Consider the following 18,195-nt stretch of genomic DNA (forward strand, 5'->3'; position numbering starts at 1 on the left):
GTCTTGAATACAAACTGTCGCCTTTACAGCTAACAAGCCCAGTGTCTTAACCTCTAAGCCACCATGCTGTCCATATCCTTGAATACCACTAGTAAATCATTCCTTGTGTTGCCCTTGAGAGAATTCCTCTGTGTTGCTGCTAGAGAACAATCCTTGGTCAAAAGATGCTCTTGCTATCAATGCTGAATGTAAAAAGCTTAAGGTTCTAATTCTGGTTTTTCATGTAGGTTTTTCAGAGTTGGCAACACTCCTCTCTTTAAATTTGTAAAGTTAATGTCAGTCATTGCCATAGTCCTGAACCAGATAGATGAATCTTCTAATCCAGGGGTGAAATCTACTTACCTTCCCTACCGATTCAGAAGTGTACATGCCCTGCATGCGTGCTGTAATTTTGGACCCTCTGCACATACGCAAAGCCTTCTGGGCATGTCCAGAGGGTAAAAACAGGTTACTTCCTGGTTAAAACCAGGAGGTAATGACATCTGGGTGGGTAGGTGGAGCCTTGCGCTGCCACTGCTACAGGTTCTCTGAACCACCCGCCGCCACTACCAGTGCAAACCGGTAGCATTTCACCATGTTCTAATCTATTATAGAACAATTCCTTCAGTCCTAGGAATCACCCATTTTCCCCACAAACAAAAGTATTGGTAAGCATCAACAAAGCTGAGAAAAGGACAAGTAAGATCATACTTCAGACATGATAGGTGGACGTATGCAGAGTTTGTTACGATATTTAAAAATTGCAGTGAGAGTAGTGCCTAAATATTTCAGCCCAAAATGCTACTATCATCACTATATTTTTGCAGATTGTTTTTGCCCATAAAAGATAAAATTCACAAGTCTTTAAAAAAAAAAAAGACATTTCTGCAACAGGAAATGTCATAATATAATGAAGATTTGAAATCCATTGGTTATACTATATTGAGAAACCAAATACCCCCCCCCCAATGAAATACAAATAACAGTGTAAACACAACTCTGGGAATCCTGATAACCCTGAAAATGCTCCCATAACTAATGGACACATAAGATGTAATATTCCAAATCAATTTACAAGGTGTAATTATCTCCATTTAGAGACAATTCATTTAGAAATGTGGAAATTAAGAGTAAAACACTATCATCACCACTTCCTCCTCCTTTATAATACAGCCCTACTATGTCATTGCTTTTTGCTTCTTTTCTTGAGAAAAGTACTATACTGCTTGGAAAACAAGATTATGTATAAGCCGGGTAGAAGCAGAAGTGTGTTATCAAAAATCTGTATTGTGGTAATACATATACAGTATGCACACACACACACATACAAGAAAACCTTAGATGACATTTACAGGAGATGAAACCAATAAAAACTTATTGTTTCAGGATCTTCTATCTCTAGCAAAGCAAAGGTTATGTTGTTGGTAAACTACTAAATAATAAAAAGGAATCTGCTTTGAATGTCAGTTTCTTTATTTTTCATCTACAGGTTTGAGTACAGCAGTGTTCCAGAACTCATTTCGACAAATAAAACCAATGTTAGACCTTGTCAGTGTCACAGTATAGTCAACACCTGAGAATGTAAATAAATTTCACCTGTGTAGTGAATGAAGCCTGACATAGGTGGATGTGGTTGGATCAAAGTGATTACTCACAGTCTATATTCTATACATTAGAATTGCTAGAGTAATTTTTCCAAACAGACGACAGCAAGAATTTCAGGGACATAGAAAAGGGATGAGGTTTTATAGATGCTATAACAATAAAGACTGATCCCATATTCCTACTTGGACTAAATTCCATAGCAGAGAAGGAAGACCAGTTTTACTGGCTGATAGGCATTTTGCATACTCTCAGCCAAATTTTTCGTGTGGGTGCTACTGACTTTGCAAAGTAGGAATTATGTGCCTAATGATGCCAGGCTGCTGGGTTACAGCGCCTCTAGCAGTGTTTTGAAACCTTGGCAATTTTAAGAGGGATAGACTTTCCAGAAATTTCCAGCCAGCCATGCTGGGAGTTGAATTCTGGGAATCGAAGTCCATGCCTCCTAAAGTTGCCAAGGTTGAGAAACACTACACTAGACTTTAAAGCGGCCAAATCAAAAAGTAAGAAAAAGGCCAACCTTGAAAAGCCAAATTCATTCTCTGGTTTTCTAGCATGTTCTTCTCTTCTTCAAAGGGCTCAAAGGGTCCACTGTATTATTGTACCACTGTATTATTTTAAAAGTTCGGGCCAGATGTCATTTCCGATCCTCTGTCCCCAAGGTACTTTTTCAGCTCTAAGAAGCTGATGAGCTAAAGAAACTTCTTGGACGAGAAGCAAAACGTCTCCAAAGAAAAAAACAAGAAAGTCCAGTTGCAAACATGATCTGGATGACTGAGAATCTCTACAGATTTCCAATCCTCTGATTTTATCATTTTTTCAATTATTTAACACTTAACAGAACAACAGAGTTGGAAGGGATCTTGGAGGTCTTCTAGCCCAACCCTCTGCTTAGGCAAGAAACCCTAAAACATTTCAGATAAATGGTTGTCCAATCTCTTCTTAAAATCTTCCAGTTTTGGAGCATTCACAACTAATTGTTCTAACTGTACAGGAAATTTCTCCTTAGTTGAGATTGCTTATCTCCTTAATTACTTTCCATCCATTGCTTCTTGTCCTGCCCTCAGGTGCTTTGGAGACTAGTTTGACTCCCTCTTCTCTGTGGTAACTCCTGAGATATCGGAACACAGATGTCATGTCACACCTAGTCCTTCTTTTCATTAAATTAGTCATACCCAATTCCAGCAACCGTTCGTTATATGTTTTAGCCTCCAGTCCCCTAATCATCTTTTTGTTCTCCTCTGCACTCTTTCTAGAGTCTCCACATCTTTTTTACATCATGGCAACCAAAACTTCTGAGGTCTTTTTCCATGTCCCTCTTGATTACCCCTTTCTTTCCATGTTTTAAAAAAATTTATTGCTTTCCTGTACTCTAAAATTTGAAGTGGCTAAAAAGAATCTTTAAAATGCCTTTTCTCTCAAGGCGCTAAAGCAAAGTTAATAGCAAATGATACCTTTATCCTCTTCCTTGGTTATTCTACATTATTGGGCAGGGGTGTACATGGAGAAGACGGAAGGGTTCTTGTTAGAGCAGAGGTGTCCAACCTTGTCAACTTTAAAATTTTGGGACTTCAATTCTCAGAATTCCCCGGCCAGCATGAATGGCTGCAGAATTGTGGAAGTTGAAGTCCACATGTCTCAAAGTTGACAAGGTTGGTCACCCCTATTTTAGAGTGACAAAAAGGGACATAGACAGCCACGGAGAAAAGAAAATGATGAAATATCACGACTTCATGACACAACCATGACTTGCATACTCGTGTCAGATGGAGGAGAGCAAGAGTGAAGTTTGCTGCATGTCATCACTGTGGACATGTCATAATTTAGACACAATCCTTGTTTCATGTAGAAACCTAAGAGGAGAGTAGGCAGAAATTATTATGCTCTGATTTTAATCAAAAACAGAAAAAAAAAAAAACCATGAGAACTGGTAAAACATTTCAAAATATAATTAGAAATGGTTTTCCTAATTCATTCATTCATCAAATTAGCACCAGTATTTTTCATTCGACAAAAATTAACAAAACATTGATGCTTCTTTGCCTGTAGCATTGCATTTGGGTGTCTGGGCTTCACAGGGAAGTGACACTGTAGCAATAGGAAAGGACTATCTCAATAATATAATACAATGACAGCATTGGTGCAAAAATCAGTTACTGCTTTTTGAAAGGTGAACTTCATCAACAAGACAACTATATAATGTAATATGGATTTTCTGAGGTGAAAATGAGTCTGCCATAGTGGTTGGAAGCAGCAACTGAAAGGAATTGTAAAGTTTGTGCTTTCCCAACTGGAAACTTAATCTTCAAATCCTGACACTCCCTTCATGCCCCCAAGTGTACGTTCTGGTGGAGTGAAGCAAATAGTTGCTTTTTCTCCTTTTCAAATGCCACAATGCAATTAAGATAAAGGACAAAATGGCACAACTTTGTATGCCCTATAACAGTGATGGCTAACCTTTTTGCCATCGCGTGCCAGGAGGGGGTGGGGTGGGGGAGGTTCATGCGTGTGCGTGTCCACACCCATTATTCTATGTGCCCTGCCCTGTGCATGCATGTGCAACCCCCCTCCCCCCCTGCTCATAGCATGTGATGGCCCAGTAGGCCCATTTTTCTTTCTCACCTGGCTCCAGATCCTCTCTGTGCATCTGGGGAGGGCGAAAACAGCCTTTCCCACTCCCTCGGAGGCCCTCCGGAGATCTGAAATGGCCCATTTCCCAACTCCCGGTGGGACAGGAAGTGACTTTTTTGCTGTCCCCAGCCTCCAAAGACTCCTAGAGAGGCATGGGAAAGGCTGTTTTCACCCTCCCCAGATGCACAGAGAGAATCTGGAGCCAGGTGAGAAAGAAAAACGAGCCTTCCCCACACACCCCAGGCCCTCCAGAGGCAGGAAACACCTGTTTCCCTACTTCTGGTCGGCCCAGAAGGCCCGAAAATCAGTTGGCCAGCGCGCACATGTGCGCCAGAGCTGAGCTGGTGTGCCCACTGATATGGCTATGTGTGCCACCTGTGGAACATGTGCCATAGGTTCGCCATCACGGCCCTATAATATATAACCAGTCTGCTATTCTAATGAATTTATATATAACTTCATACTTAAGTGGTCAGTAGAGGAGGTGTGCATAAGTGCACTAACATGCCTATCGTCATTGTATTTTTATTCTCTTATTCTCTTATTCTTGTTCTCGTTTTTGTTTGACAAATTCCAATAAATAAATAAATAAATAAAAATATAATAGCTTTTTCAGGGTGATTAAGAAAAAAAATGAACAAATGAACAGAGATTCTTCTGAAAGGCAAAAAAAAAAAAAGTTCAGCAATTCTGCAGATTTCTTTTAACTGCTTGAGAAATAAATATTATATATAAATATAATAAATATAGACCTGTGGTGGCACAGTGGTTAGAATTCAGTATTGCAGGCTAGCTCTGCTGACTGCCAGCAGTTCAATCCTGATTGGCTCAAGGTTGACTCAGCCTTCCATCTTTCGAGGTCGGTAAAATGAGGACCCAGATTGTTGGGGACAAAATGCTGACTCTGTAAAACGCTTAGAGGGTGTCTGTAAAGCACTATATAAGTTTAAGTTCTACATTACTATTGCTAAATAGAGTCTCAGCAGAAGCCAGGAGATAGGATCGATGATCAGATGAAAATTAACTTGACTTCATGATCTGACCATATCAAATCTTAAACTTAAAACCACCTAATAGGGCCTTCTGAAGAATTAATTCTCATACTTAATAATTAGACCACCTTTTTCATATGTTTTGTAATATTTACACCAATATCTTGAGAATGCCTATATGATCAGCTTTGATTAGTTATTGCTTTAAAATAATTCAAAATAACTTTTAACTTCTTAGACTTTTCCAGCTTGAGGATTTGTTCCAGTTACACTGATTTCAAAGTTATAAGTTTCAAGAATTATATTCACTGATTAGAATTTTAATACATTTAAATACATCCATCAAGGTCATTGGTCACTAGACCAGAAAATGGATTTTAAAAATATAACTAAAGGTATAAATCCGTAAAATCCGTGGGACGATAATGAAATGAGTTGGAGAATGGTGGCTCATTATTTCTGGTTTTCACCAAAAGTCCACTTGACAGAGAGATAATTGCAGATGACCAAAAGTTATGTGATTTATGATGGATGGGATGGGATGGGATGGGATGGGATGGGATGGGATGGGATGGGATAGGATAGAATAGAATAGAATAGAATAGAATAGAATAGAATAGAATAGAATAGAATATTTTATTGGTCACATAAAAATTTGTCTTTGATGCAGAAACTCTCAGTGTACATACAAACAACCAAGTAATATAATCATAAGATACCAAAAGGAGAAAATAATAGAAAAGATAACAAGGATAATAGTAATACAGACATACTACATAGGTAAATATCCTTAGACATAGGATAGTATTGTGGTAATTAGGTGTTCAGCAGAGTGATGGCTCAAGGGAAAAAACTATTTTTGTGTCTAATGTTTTGACATACAACACCCAATAGCAGCATCCTGAGGGAAGGAGTTGAAACAATTTATGTCCAGGATGTGAGGGGTCTGTAGATATTTTCTCAGCTCTCATTCTGACCGGCGCAACATACAAGTCCTAAATGGAAGACAGGCTGGTTGCAGTTATTTTTTCTGCAGTCCTAACTATCCATTGAAGTCTGTAGGTGTCCTGTTTGGTTGTTGTACCAAACCAGACAGTTACAGAAGTACAAATGACAGACTCAACAATTCCTCTGTAGAACTGTATCAACATCTCCTGGGGCAGTTTGAACTTTCTGAGTTGACACAGGAAGAACATTCTTTGTTGTGCCTTTTTAATGATGGTTCTAATGTTAGGTGCCTGTTTCAAATCCTGGGAGATTACAGAACCCAGAAAACCTGAATGACTCTACTATTGATACTGTGTTGTTTAGTATTGTAAGAAGTGGTAGAACAGAAGGTCTCGTCCTAAAATCCACTATCTTCGCTATAGTTTTCAGTAGTAAGGATTGGCAAGCACATTTGTTTCATTCATACAATTAAAGACATATTTTCCAAAAAAGACACACCACTATGTATGTCATTCTGAGTGGCTTCACACACTTGTGAGAAGTTTGTGATATGGCTCTTGGGTGTTTCTACTCCTCCTTGATGACAAGGAAGAAAAAAGCTACTTCCCTATTCCTCATTTCCCTTCCAGTCAATACTTTGCACTATCATAATTTTTAGATATGGTGTCATCTGCTGCTACGCAATCCTTATCAGCATTTTTCCTAGCCGCTGCTGCATATAGAAGCTTACACTGTTAACAGAATCATGAAATAAACCTTACTAAATCTCACATAAAGTCTTTACACTGATGCCACTGTCCCCTTTGAGGAAACAAAAATGCCCACAAAAGGGGGATTTTTAAAATCTTTTCATTTGTTTCTCTGTCTGATCCATTTTTTTTCTTTATCCCATCAGCACTTGCAGACAGAGGCAGCATTTATCAGAAGGACCGCTGGGTCTTTTTCCTATCCTGAATTTCTGTTCCTCCGGTTGTTGTTGGAGTTGTGCGGTTATTGAATGACACAGACCTGCTGGGCTCAGAAATAAAAACACCATCCAAAGCCAGCAGGGGTGGAGCAGTGTGGCTCAGAGATATGGCCAGCAGAACGAAACTGATGGTTGGTTGCTATGGCGCTGAGACTCCAGGATCATTCCTTATTAATGTCAGTGAGGTCTTTCATTGGAGTTGTTTTTAACTGAAAAGGCTAGTGAAAGTCAGAAAGAGAGCACCCATTCTGCCACTGCATGAAGCAAAAAGAAGGCCAAGGAAGTGATTTTTAAGGCTAGCACTTCATTCTGGGAGATAGAAATGAAAAGGATCATTTTTTTTTGTCCCGATTGTATAGCAACAATGGCAGGACTTAAAACACTTTCAAAATAAAATTACATTTTAATAAGGGTCGCCCTGCTTTTATCCCATCGCCCTGCTTTTATCCCATCACAGCCAAGAGATCCATTCCACTGCTCAGGTTTAAGTCTGAATTAAAACTCCCCAAACAAATTGGATTGTCCGTGGTCAACTTAACACTATGGCATTTTTTTACTGATTATGCTAGTGTGCAGTCAGATCTGCATAAGACAAATCTGAATTGCAATAGTGGTGAATAGTGGCAAATCTCAATGTTACCCTACTATGGATAACAGTCACCAAGGCCATCTCTATATAGGAGGGGCTGCAACTAGCAGAAATTGCTGCATATCAGAAATGGCAATGGAACATCTAAATTTAACATCTCAGTTGTGCTGAAAACCTTCATGGGAAAAGTGAAGTTATATAACGGAACAACTGTCTTTCAGCCTTAGACAAACCCTTGTTTCTCTCCTGCCAATATTATCTTTCCTTTCCTTATGTGTTCATTATATAAAAGCATTTCCAGACAAAATCATCCTTCTGTCATGTTGCTTGATGGTTTTATTTCATTAACTTCAATGAAACAATAACACACGTCAATCCTAGTTGGTCAAATCAAGAACTTTTGCATACTCTCAGTTTCTACGCTAAGAGCCTTGGTGGCATAGCAGACTAAAGCACTGTTAAGTAACACCAGCTGCCTGCAATTACTTCGTTCAAATCTCACCAGGCTCAAGGTTGACTCAGCCTTCCATCCTTTCGAGGTAGGTAAAATGAGAACCCGGTTTGTGGGGGCAATAAGCTGACTTTGTATAAAAAAGAACACCGCGGGGGGGCGGGGGGGTGAAAGCCCTACTAAGCAGGTATATACAAAAGTATGAAGGCTATTGCTTAACACATTGTAAGCCGCCCTGAGTCTCTGGAAAAGGGCAGCATATAAATCGAACCAATCAATCAATCAATCAATATTTCTTTGATCTGAAGGCAATGAATATCTTCCTCTGAGGATTTACCCAGTCATGAGAAAAGTGAGAGTGGAGGGATGCCTCACCTCAGACACCACACAGTTGAGTTGGAATATCTGTCCCTCTCCTTCCACCTGCCGTATGCAGAGTTTGCATACCAACTCCAGCGTGTTCAGGCTGAACCTTTCCAGGGTGAAGGTACAATGCAAATTTCTTTGACATCCACTCCAGATATGGTAAAAGGGAATTTCCTGAAGAAGAAATAACACTGATAATAAAAATGAATTTCCTATTTTTCACTTAGTCAAATCTATGTTGGAATGTAAATCTCACATGACTAGGTTAATGTAATAATTGATGAAATATAGTTAAGAGTAGAATGGAAAGAAATAAGAGAGTAATAGTTCCATAATAAAATGCATAATTAAGGTAAGTATATATTTAGCACGTTTGTTCTCCAGACAAATATGCTCCAGAATTTTATCGATAGCCTGGGAATTCTGGGAATAGAAATCCCAATTCTTTCAAATGGTATCTGAGAGTCTAAAACAAGAAAAAGTTTCTAACTTAAATTTAACTTAATGCCAAACAACTGAGATTTATGTAACTGATACTTATTAAATTCCCACCACTTCATTTTTATGTAAATTCCCATATAGATTTCTATCGTTATATAATATTTGCATTATAAAAAAGAGGTTAATTCTTGGGATTAAGAGCAATGAAACTGGGCAGGCAGGTAGATAGATTCTAGCTATGTTATAGGTGTTTCATTTGTTGTTTATATATATATAATTTCATATACAATCATTTTCTATACTATCATACATTTCTTCATTGTTTCTGTGATCATTATATAAATCATCAACTGCAAATTTTATTTATTCATTTTTACCCCACCTTATTATTTTATAAGTAATGCAAGGCAGCGAACATACATTATACTCCTACTTCTTCTATTTTCCCCATAACAAGAAACCTGCGAGGTAGTTTGGGCCAAAACAGTAATTGGTGCAAAGTCACCCATCTGGCTTTATGCCTAAAGTGGGACTAGAACTCACAGTCTCCCAGTTTATAGGCTAGAATTCTAACCAGTGGTGGGATTCAAGTAATTTAACAACCGGTTCTCTGCCCTAATGATTTCTTCCAACAACCAGTTTCCAAACTGCTCAGAAAGTTAACAACCGGTTCTCCCGAAGTGGTGCGAACTGGTTGAATCCCTCCACTGATTCTAACCACTCACAAGACTGGCTCTCTCACCTAATGTTCAAGATCTGTGGAAAGATGATGGTACACCTCTCAATAATTATAATGAGTACAACACTTAAGAATAGTTCTGTTGAACTAGGCCAAGGGACATTTTGATTCTCATTAGCCGACTATACTTCGGGATAATTGCATATAGGAGTCTCAGTCTAAAGTACTCTCAAACAACAGATAGTAGTGAGCCATCAAGATTAATAGTAGTTGGCAGATCTGTCTTCTATTGGTTTTCCCTATTCATTTTAAAAATAAAAGTACCTAAATTAGTGGCTATCATCACATCTTGTGGTAATGACATCCGCAGCTTAATTATACATGGGTCAGTCATACAGTCTATTAACCCACTAGTTCTTTTTCACCTACTGCTCACAACCCCTTAGTGTGCATGTGAAGTTAGTGATACTTTTGCCTCAATATGCATCAGTTTACACTTACTTAAATGAAATGGATATGCTGTTAGGTTGACCCTTCATCTAGTTTAAAAAGATCCCATTGCTATCCGGTTGAGATCTTCAGCGAACCTGGTCTGTTTACTGTGTATTCCGTATCAAGATCCTTTATGAGCATTTAAAAATACAAACCCCAATACACATACCAACAATGCAAATAGAATCATTTAACCAAACAAGGTAGCAGCAGGTGTTAAACATTCTTTTATCCTTATCAAGTATTCAGCAATTTCAGTATTCCCATTTGACTTTGAAATACTGGATGATGCTTAATATTGCAAGAGGGCTCATGAATTCTTATAGAATTTGGCAATTCTTACCTGGTATTTTGCTAGTAGTTTACTCTTCCATAGGGAATGAGTAATATCATGAATAGATAAGCGAAGATTATGAGTGCTACCCTTAAAATGTAAAGCCTTTGGGTCCTCCAATAATTGTCCGCCCATTTGCCTCTCCAACTGCAGCACTTCCTGAATGTTGGAAGAAAGACAAAATATATTTAGCATGGTATTAAAAGAATCATTGATAAGAAATAAATTAAAACAAAGTGGTGCACCTAGTCTGTTTTGTGAAGCTGAAGATCACATAAATTAGTCATTCATTCATTCATTCATTCATTCATTCATTCATTCATCATTTTTTATAGCACCCACTTAGCCAAGTGACTTTGGGTGGCTTACAATTCTAAAACATTAAAAAAATATTAAATATTAAAATAATAAAATATTAAAACAATAAAAAACTCAGAAAATAAATTCGTACTGTGATGTACGAGTGATATACGTACAGTGATGTACAGCAGCAGTGATGATTAATCAACTAATAGTAAAACCAAGTAAGGGGGCCCTAAATACATTAGGAGTTCCAAGCCCAGCTACATAGACAACTCTTTAAAGCTTTGCAAAATGTCAATAGGGTTGGACCCATTCTGAGGGAAGATTCTCTAAGGGCTACAGCAGAAAAACCCCATCAGCTGTATCGCTGAAATATCCACCAGAAATACTCACCAACTATATCTCTGAAACAATGTTATTAGCTACGGTACTCTGTTTTATAGATGAAAGGAGATTTGAACCCAGATCTCATTGCTCTAAGTTTAGTCTTCTGTTCTGTACACTGAAGGCTCACTGGAGAAGAGCCTAATACTGGGAAAGACTGAGGGCAAAAGAAGAAGGGGACAGCAGAGAATGAGGTGGCTGGGTAGAGTCACTGAAGCAGTCGGCGTGAGCTTAAATGGTCTCCGGGGATGGTATAGGACAGGAAGGCCTGGAGGAACGTTGTCTATGGGGTCGCGATGGGTCGGACATGACTTCGCAACTAACAACAACAAATTCTGATTCAAACAGGAAGTACCTGATAGGATGAATTATACTGCATATTTACAATGATTTTGCAAATTGATTCCACAAATCAAAATTAATGTAATTTCTATTTGAATGTTCATCAGCAGACAAATCTTTTTTCTGTACAAGGCTGAACTTTCTTACATCACCAGTAATAATCCAAAGCAGAGGAAGACTCCCTTCCTTCCTACTAAAATCATAATTAGAGGAGCAATGCTGCACTTCATAAATGAAGGTAAAAAGGGACTGTAGGGCACATATGTAACACCTGTCACAACTCCTGGAACCAAACTCATCTTTGGTCCTGGAAAATGTAACCATTTCAGAGACTTCCAGATAGGTGCTACGTGAGCATCTCCACGTGCAGTCCAGTGGTGGGTTGCCCCCGGTTCGCACCGGTTCTATAGAACCAGTAGTAAAACCAGCAGGAGGTCCTGCCCACCGACCCTGATGTCATCAAAACGCGCAGAAGAGCGCGCGTGCAGCCCCACTGTGAACCAGTAGTAAAGGTAAGTAGAACCCACCCCTGATGCAGTCCTGTTAGTTCATTGATTGGATTTTACACATCCACAGTCCCACCCCCACCCTCAGCCTGGTGTACGCATGCACACTCCACACATAAAAGAAAGGAAAATATGTCTTTTCTTCAACATATAAGATCATGCTTACAAACTATTTAGCATAACTGAGAAGGCTGTTGTCTCCAACTAACCTGACAATTCTTAAAGTCAAAATGGTGTTTGCATTTAAATGGGGGGGGGGGTCGACCGGACGCTAATTAGAAAGCTTTTAGAATTATACTCTGCCAGTCAGTTTTAGCTTATTCCAAGAACACCTTAATTATCTTGTGAAGATGCCTAAAAACCAAAGCAACAATAATAATTTGATCGCTATCAATGTTAATTACACCCAAATTATATTCCTGAGTTGTGAGAAGAAAAATTCGCTGTATCTCCTTATGGTAGTTCACTGATATATTCCTCATACTGTTGTGCATAATTAAGATTCACTTAACCAGGAAAATTTAATAACACTGTGATCATTCTTATCTAGTAATCCTACTCAACGTTTCAAAGCAATTCAATACAAGCTTGAAAGGAATATGGATAGACAGTATTTCTAGTTTCATGTTACAAGCAACGGAATGAACATTTTAAGGTTTTCCTTGCTTTTTCTTCCTCTAAAATTTGGAAAATTTGACATTAGGGATTTTTTTTCCTGAGCGAATAAGGCAATAGATCACAGAAAGAGTAAAGTTTTTTCTTGGTTAATGAATTAGATTACATGTAGGAAGGATTAGATTCAAATCCCGTTTGAATCATCAACGCTGACTAGGTAACACTATTAATAATTATGTAATAATAATAATAAGCAATTTTACTTGGAATAGCTTGTATTCTGAGACAATACCTTTACATCACCAATACTGTATCTGCCTATCCCAGATCCTTGGGAACGACTTGGTAGTGTCAGGCTCCATTAAAATGCAAAATTCCAGGTCCACTCTGAACATCTGGTTGACCATGCAACCAACATAACAACAATAATATTCTTTCTTTCTTTCTTTCTTTCTTTCTTTCTTTCTTTCTTTCTTTCTCTCTCTCTCTTCCTTCCTTTCTTTTTACTAAAGTTCAAAACAATTTTAGCATGTTTCAACTTGCTCAAAAGAAACATGTAGTGTTGTAAGTTTCAGAAGGCTGATTTAATCTGAACGCCTCACAGTGTTTGTATGGTGCTGTCTTGTTTTTTTTTGTCAAACACATGTTTGACATAAAACTAGAATAAGTAGGCAACTGTACTGCTAACTTCTTTTGAGACACCTATCCTTACTTTCATCTCGTGTTACAGTACTAAAAACAGCTATAAATGGACCTGCTGTTTGGATACACGTTTATGGAAGTTTGCTTGAAGGTCTCCTTGGTGCTATGCACAACACTCCTGGAATGTACTATGGCTTGCCAAATGTTTCATAATGCTTGTGTTGTCCTGCCTGGTCAAATGTATGGTAAAGTATGACAGGGGGCTTTTATGCTACTCAATCCCAGGATAAGGCTATATAAAGTAAGCTTTGGATTTATTTAATCAGATTGGAGTACATTAACTTGCATATTATTATATATTATACTCTTTTATATATTAATGAATGCAACATTAAAAAAATAGGATGTGTATCTATATTAAGTACCTAAATTCCTAAAAAACCATTTGGCTCCATGGAAAACCCAAAAAACTTTGGAACAGCTTCACAGATTTCCTTGCATAAGCCTGCAGCTTAGTTGCCTCTATTACTAATTCCCAGAAGACATTTGTTTGCACATAAAAAAATCTGGGGAGTACGAGGAAACACGCCTACCGATTCTGTGGGCCAAAATGGGCAGATAAGAAAAAAATAATTTATCTCTGGGAGACTAAAACCTTGACACTGCTTAGAACTTAATCCCCTTTTAATGAGTTTGAGATGCAAGCAATAATATTCTAATGAATAAAATGCAGTCATTTTCTAACCACCAGATACTGCCCAAAGAAACCACATGTGCTTCAGAAAAGTTTTGCCAGCAATGTATTCCATTGCTACAGGCAGATAATTGTTTGTAAAAGTTTAAGGTCCTATGGTACTATCAGGTTTGGTCTATTGTTTCTATTCAAATAGGGGCTGTGCGTTTTTGAAACACTATTAAGCCCTAAAATTGCTGTTGTAAGGTGCCAGACTAAAGAGGATTTTTTAAAAGCTATTTCCTTTGCCTTTAAACGTGTATATGACTTGTTTTTATTGTTCTGTGGAGTCTTTGTTGGTTTCTGAGCTTGGTTGTTTGTTTGTACACATTTCATTACCCCACTAGATAACATCATAATGAAAGCACCAAGGACTACGCAGCGAACACTGAATTACAGATATTCTCTTCTACTTTACAGTTGTATCAAACGTTTCCTTATTGTGTTTAAAACAGTTGCAGAAATCAAACCGTTACCCATTATGTTACACACCCCAACCACTGTATCAACTGAGACATGAAATGTAAATGGCGTATTATCAGAGTGTACTACTACCACTATTACTAGCGGTGCAATAGTAATAACAACAGTAATAATTTGTTCTATTCTATAAAAGGCATTGCCAATGGCAGCTGGAGTCACATGGATTTGCAAGCAATGCACAACAATTCAGTTTTAGGAAGACTTTATGGATATATTTACTAAATCCTTATGTAAACCCGTTCAGAAAAATCCACTTAATAGACAACCTACAAATAAAGACTCAGATATCAATAATGCTGTGCTTAATGATGGAGATTATAACTGCACCCATAGATTCCAATGACAAAAGAGGTGATAAGCTGTATCTGATGAGCCGCGGTGGCGCAGTGGTTAGAGTGCAGTACTGCAGGCTACTTCTGCTGCCTGCCGGCAGTCTGCAATTTGGCAGATCAAATTTCACCAGGCTCAAGGTTGACTCAGCCTTCCACCCTTCCGAGGTGGGTAAAATGAGGACTCAAATTGTTGGGGGCAATAAGCTAACTCTGTAAACCGCTTAGAGAGGGCTGTTAAGCACTGTAAAGCGGTATGTAAGTCTAAGTGCTATTGCTACCTCTTGGTGCGGAAACCCTTGAGTTGAATTCACATGAATGGATAAGATTGTGTGTAGGAATACAGAAAGCACCAACGTTGGATCACTTATGTTGCAAATTCTCAGTGCAAACACTGCAGACAAAGTTATCTAACTAAGCAATACAACAGCAGGCATTGCATTAACAACCCTGGAGGTTCTTTTATCATTATAAAGTATTTACAAAGAGGCATTTATATGTTTTGTTCCTCTGGGGAGCTGGCACTTTGCATCAAAAATACATGAGCCAGCAATTAAGTTTTTGAGCACCTTATGGCCTTTTCCTAATGCAAATATTGTGGAATCCAGATTACATGGCAGGTAAACAAAAGAATAAGGTATTCTGGGAACAGAATTAGCTTATAATATGGGGGAAATGACGATGAAAAGGTCATTGTTACATTTTAATCTGCATTTTTTTTGTCTTACTTATAAAACAGATTGGTGGACATTTGCAAGCAAGCAAAGGTAAAGTCCAAAAGTAAATATTAAAGCAATCATCATGTCCTTTTAATGACCCCTTAATCTCAGTGTTTACTGGCTGGATGCCATTCCTGTCGCCAATGCGGAATTTTATTCAGCAGATATATTATACTGTTACGTATAAACTGGCTTAACAAAATCACAAATGAGGACGTGATAAGCCACCTGGGAAAGCAAAGGGAAATAATCAAAGCCATTAAAAAGCAAACGTTAGAATATTTTGGACGTGTGATGCGACACCCAGAAAAATATGGCATCCTTCACTTAATCCTCCAGGAAAAGATTGAAGGCAAATGAGGTCCAGGCAGAAGAACATCATGGCTTCAAAACCTAAGGGACTGGTTTGGACAAAACTCAGCAGCACTTTTTCATGCGGCTGTTGATAAAAACAGGATTACCAACATGATCGTCAATGAACCCACAGCTTCCTGATTGTGAGGTGAGAGCTCCACCTCTAAGCCGCCGCACCAATGCTATAATAATAATAATAATAATAATAATAATAATAATAATAATAATAATAATAGCAATAGCACTTAGACTTATATACTGCTTCACAGTGTCTCACAGCCCTTTCAAATCAGTTTACAAAGTCAGCATATTGCCCCCAACAATCTGGGTCCTCATTTTACTGACCTTGGAAGGATGGAAAGCTGAATCAACCTTGAGCCAGGTGAGATTCAAACTGCCAAATTGCAGTCAGCCGGCAGTCAGCAGAAGTAACCTGCAGTACTGCATTCTAACCATTGTTGCCACCATGGCTCTTGGTGGCAAGATATAATAATAATGAGAGTAATAGCAAAAACAAGAAATGGAGGATGAAAGGGAGAGCATGATGATATCAAAAATGAAAATTACTTTGAGGGCATCTTGGGTGTCATCCAGACAGTAGACACGGATGTTGTATTCCAAGGATGAGCAGATCAGTGGCCCAAATATGGCCAACTTCAGACGTTTTGTGGCTGCTTTGGTGACTGACTGCCCTACTAAGGCATAGGTGCTAAGAGTTTCTGTGAGTATATGGCATGCCTCTGGATCCAACTGGATATAACATGGAGTAGTGAAGTTTTCTTCTCCAACTGCTACAACATCCTTAAAAGATCAAAGACAATCGAATAAGAACAATTTAAAGGCTTGGACAATGTTGACATCAGTACATCAGTGCATATTATTCAGGCAATAGTATTGCTTTTCCAGTTACAATACCATGGATACATTTAAAGTATTTGGAGAAATCTGAGAGTAATTGATATCAAGCGAAGTGTGTTTCAGAAAATAGAATTCAAATAAATCAGGGATATATACTAGCTTTCAAAATACTTGCTCACTTATTTACTCTATATTTGACTATTATTTATAAAATATATAATTAATATAGTTTATTAGTTTTACTAATATTTCAAGTATGGGTGGCCCCAACTTATTTTGATTTTCAGAAGCAAATTAAATTACTGTATGTTTGAAGCAGTTAACACTTTTCCATGCAAGGATTCAAATCCAAAGTTTTAATAAAAGCATACATTCATATTTCATTAACGAGAAATATTCACTCAATAAGTTACAATAATAAGTATCATGACATATACATTACAAATATATAATAATTTTAACATGGAGACAAATAAAGATGGAAATTGACATTTGCCAAGAATGGTGTAAGCAGAACCATATACAATCAGGGCTGTCAAACTCTTGGCCCATGGGCTGGATGTGTCATGCTCTGGCCACGCCCACGCCCGGTTTAGCGAAGGGAAAAAAAGTCCCAATATTCCAATACGTCAGGTGATGGCCGCTGTGATGCCGTGAGTTTGACACCCCTGATATACATCTGAACAAATCTGAATGAGGAAAATGGGCAAAAATTAGAGAGAAAAAGAAAAACAGCTATAATTAGAGGTTCAGCATTAGCTCATATAAAAGGTACTTTCAAATATTAGAAAGATACTTCCCATTTGATTAAAGACCTTAAAGGAAGGCAAACTGGTTAGAGAATCTGGAAATGTAGATACCCAAAGACAGCTATCAGATATGCAGTGATAATGGGGAAGACCACTGAAATATCAAATTCATGAACATTTTTCCTGTTGCCTCAAAGTAAGGTACCTAGTAATCTTGATCTTATAAATGAATCACTAGGTTCAATGTTTCCTGAATTGGGGAAAGACTTAAAATTCCTTTGTTGAGGATAACAAGGTGATCTTGCATGTATGCAAAGTGACACCATCCTTCCTGAAGAATAGGAAGAAACAGGTAATCAGTAATGAGATCTTACCAACCATTGCTGGCCAAGCTATAAAACAATTGCGTTGGCACTTTCAAAACTCATCTGCCTTGAGGAGTTCTCAATGGAAGGAAAGAAAATCAGAATGGCATTAAAAATAGGGAGAGAATAAGCATATAGATCAGTGGTGGGTTGTCCCCGGTTTGGACCGGTTCGCAAGAACCAGTAGTAAAACTGGCAGAATGCTCTGCTCACTGACCCGGACGTCATCCTAGGTGATCTGTGCATGCGCAGAAGCTTCTGCACATGCGCAGAAGAGCATGCATGGGCGCGATGTGAACAGGTTGAAGTGGGGTCTAACTTTGCTGGGATTGTGTAGAAGAG

General features: G+C 38.2%; 1 protein-coding gene across 4 annotated transcripts in view; it reads right to left on the minus strand.

Annotated features, from left to right (window-relative positions):
• Positions 1–18,195, minus strand: part of UNC5C (unc-5 netrin receptor C) — a 377,791-nt gene that overhangs the window by 16,506 nt on the left and 343,090 nt on the right. For all 4 annotated transcript variants that reach the window (XM_034440510.3, XM_034440509.3, XM_034440508.3 and 1 more), the window contains 3 exons: positions 16,449–16,682; positions 10,481–10,630; positions 8,535–8,699 (listed from right to left, as the gene is read on the minus strand). In XM_034440510.3, coding sequence (XP_034296401.1) covers positions 8,535–8,699; positions 10,481–10,630; positions 16,449–16,682 — 549 coding nt within the window. The remainder of the gene's footprint in view (positions 1–8,534; positions 8,700–10,480; positions 10,631–16,448; positions 16,683–18,195) is intronic.

The sequence above is a fragment of the Pantherophis guttatus genome, chromosome 8 (genome assembly GCF_059756535.1).
Source record: "Pantherophis guttatus breed Tessera chromosome 8, ASM5975653v1, whole genome shotgun sequence".
In the NCBI taxonomy this organism is placed as follows: domain Eukaryota; kingdom Metazoa; phylum Chordata; class Lepidosauria; order Squamata; family Colubridae; genus Pantherophis; species Pantherophis guttatus.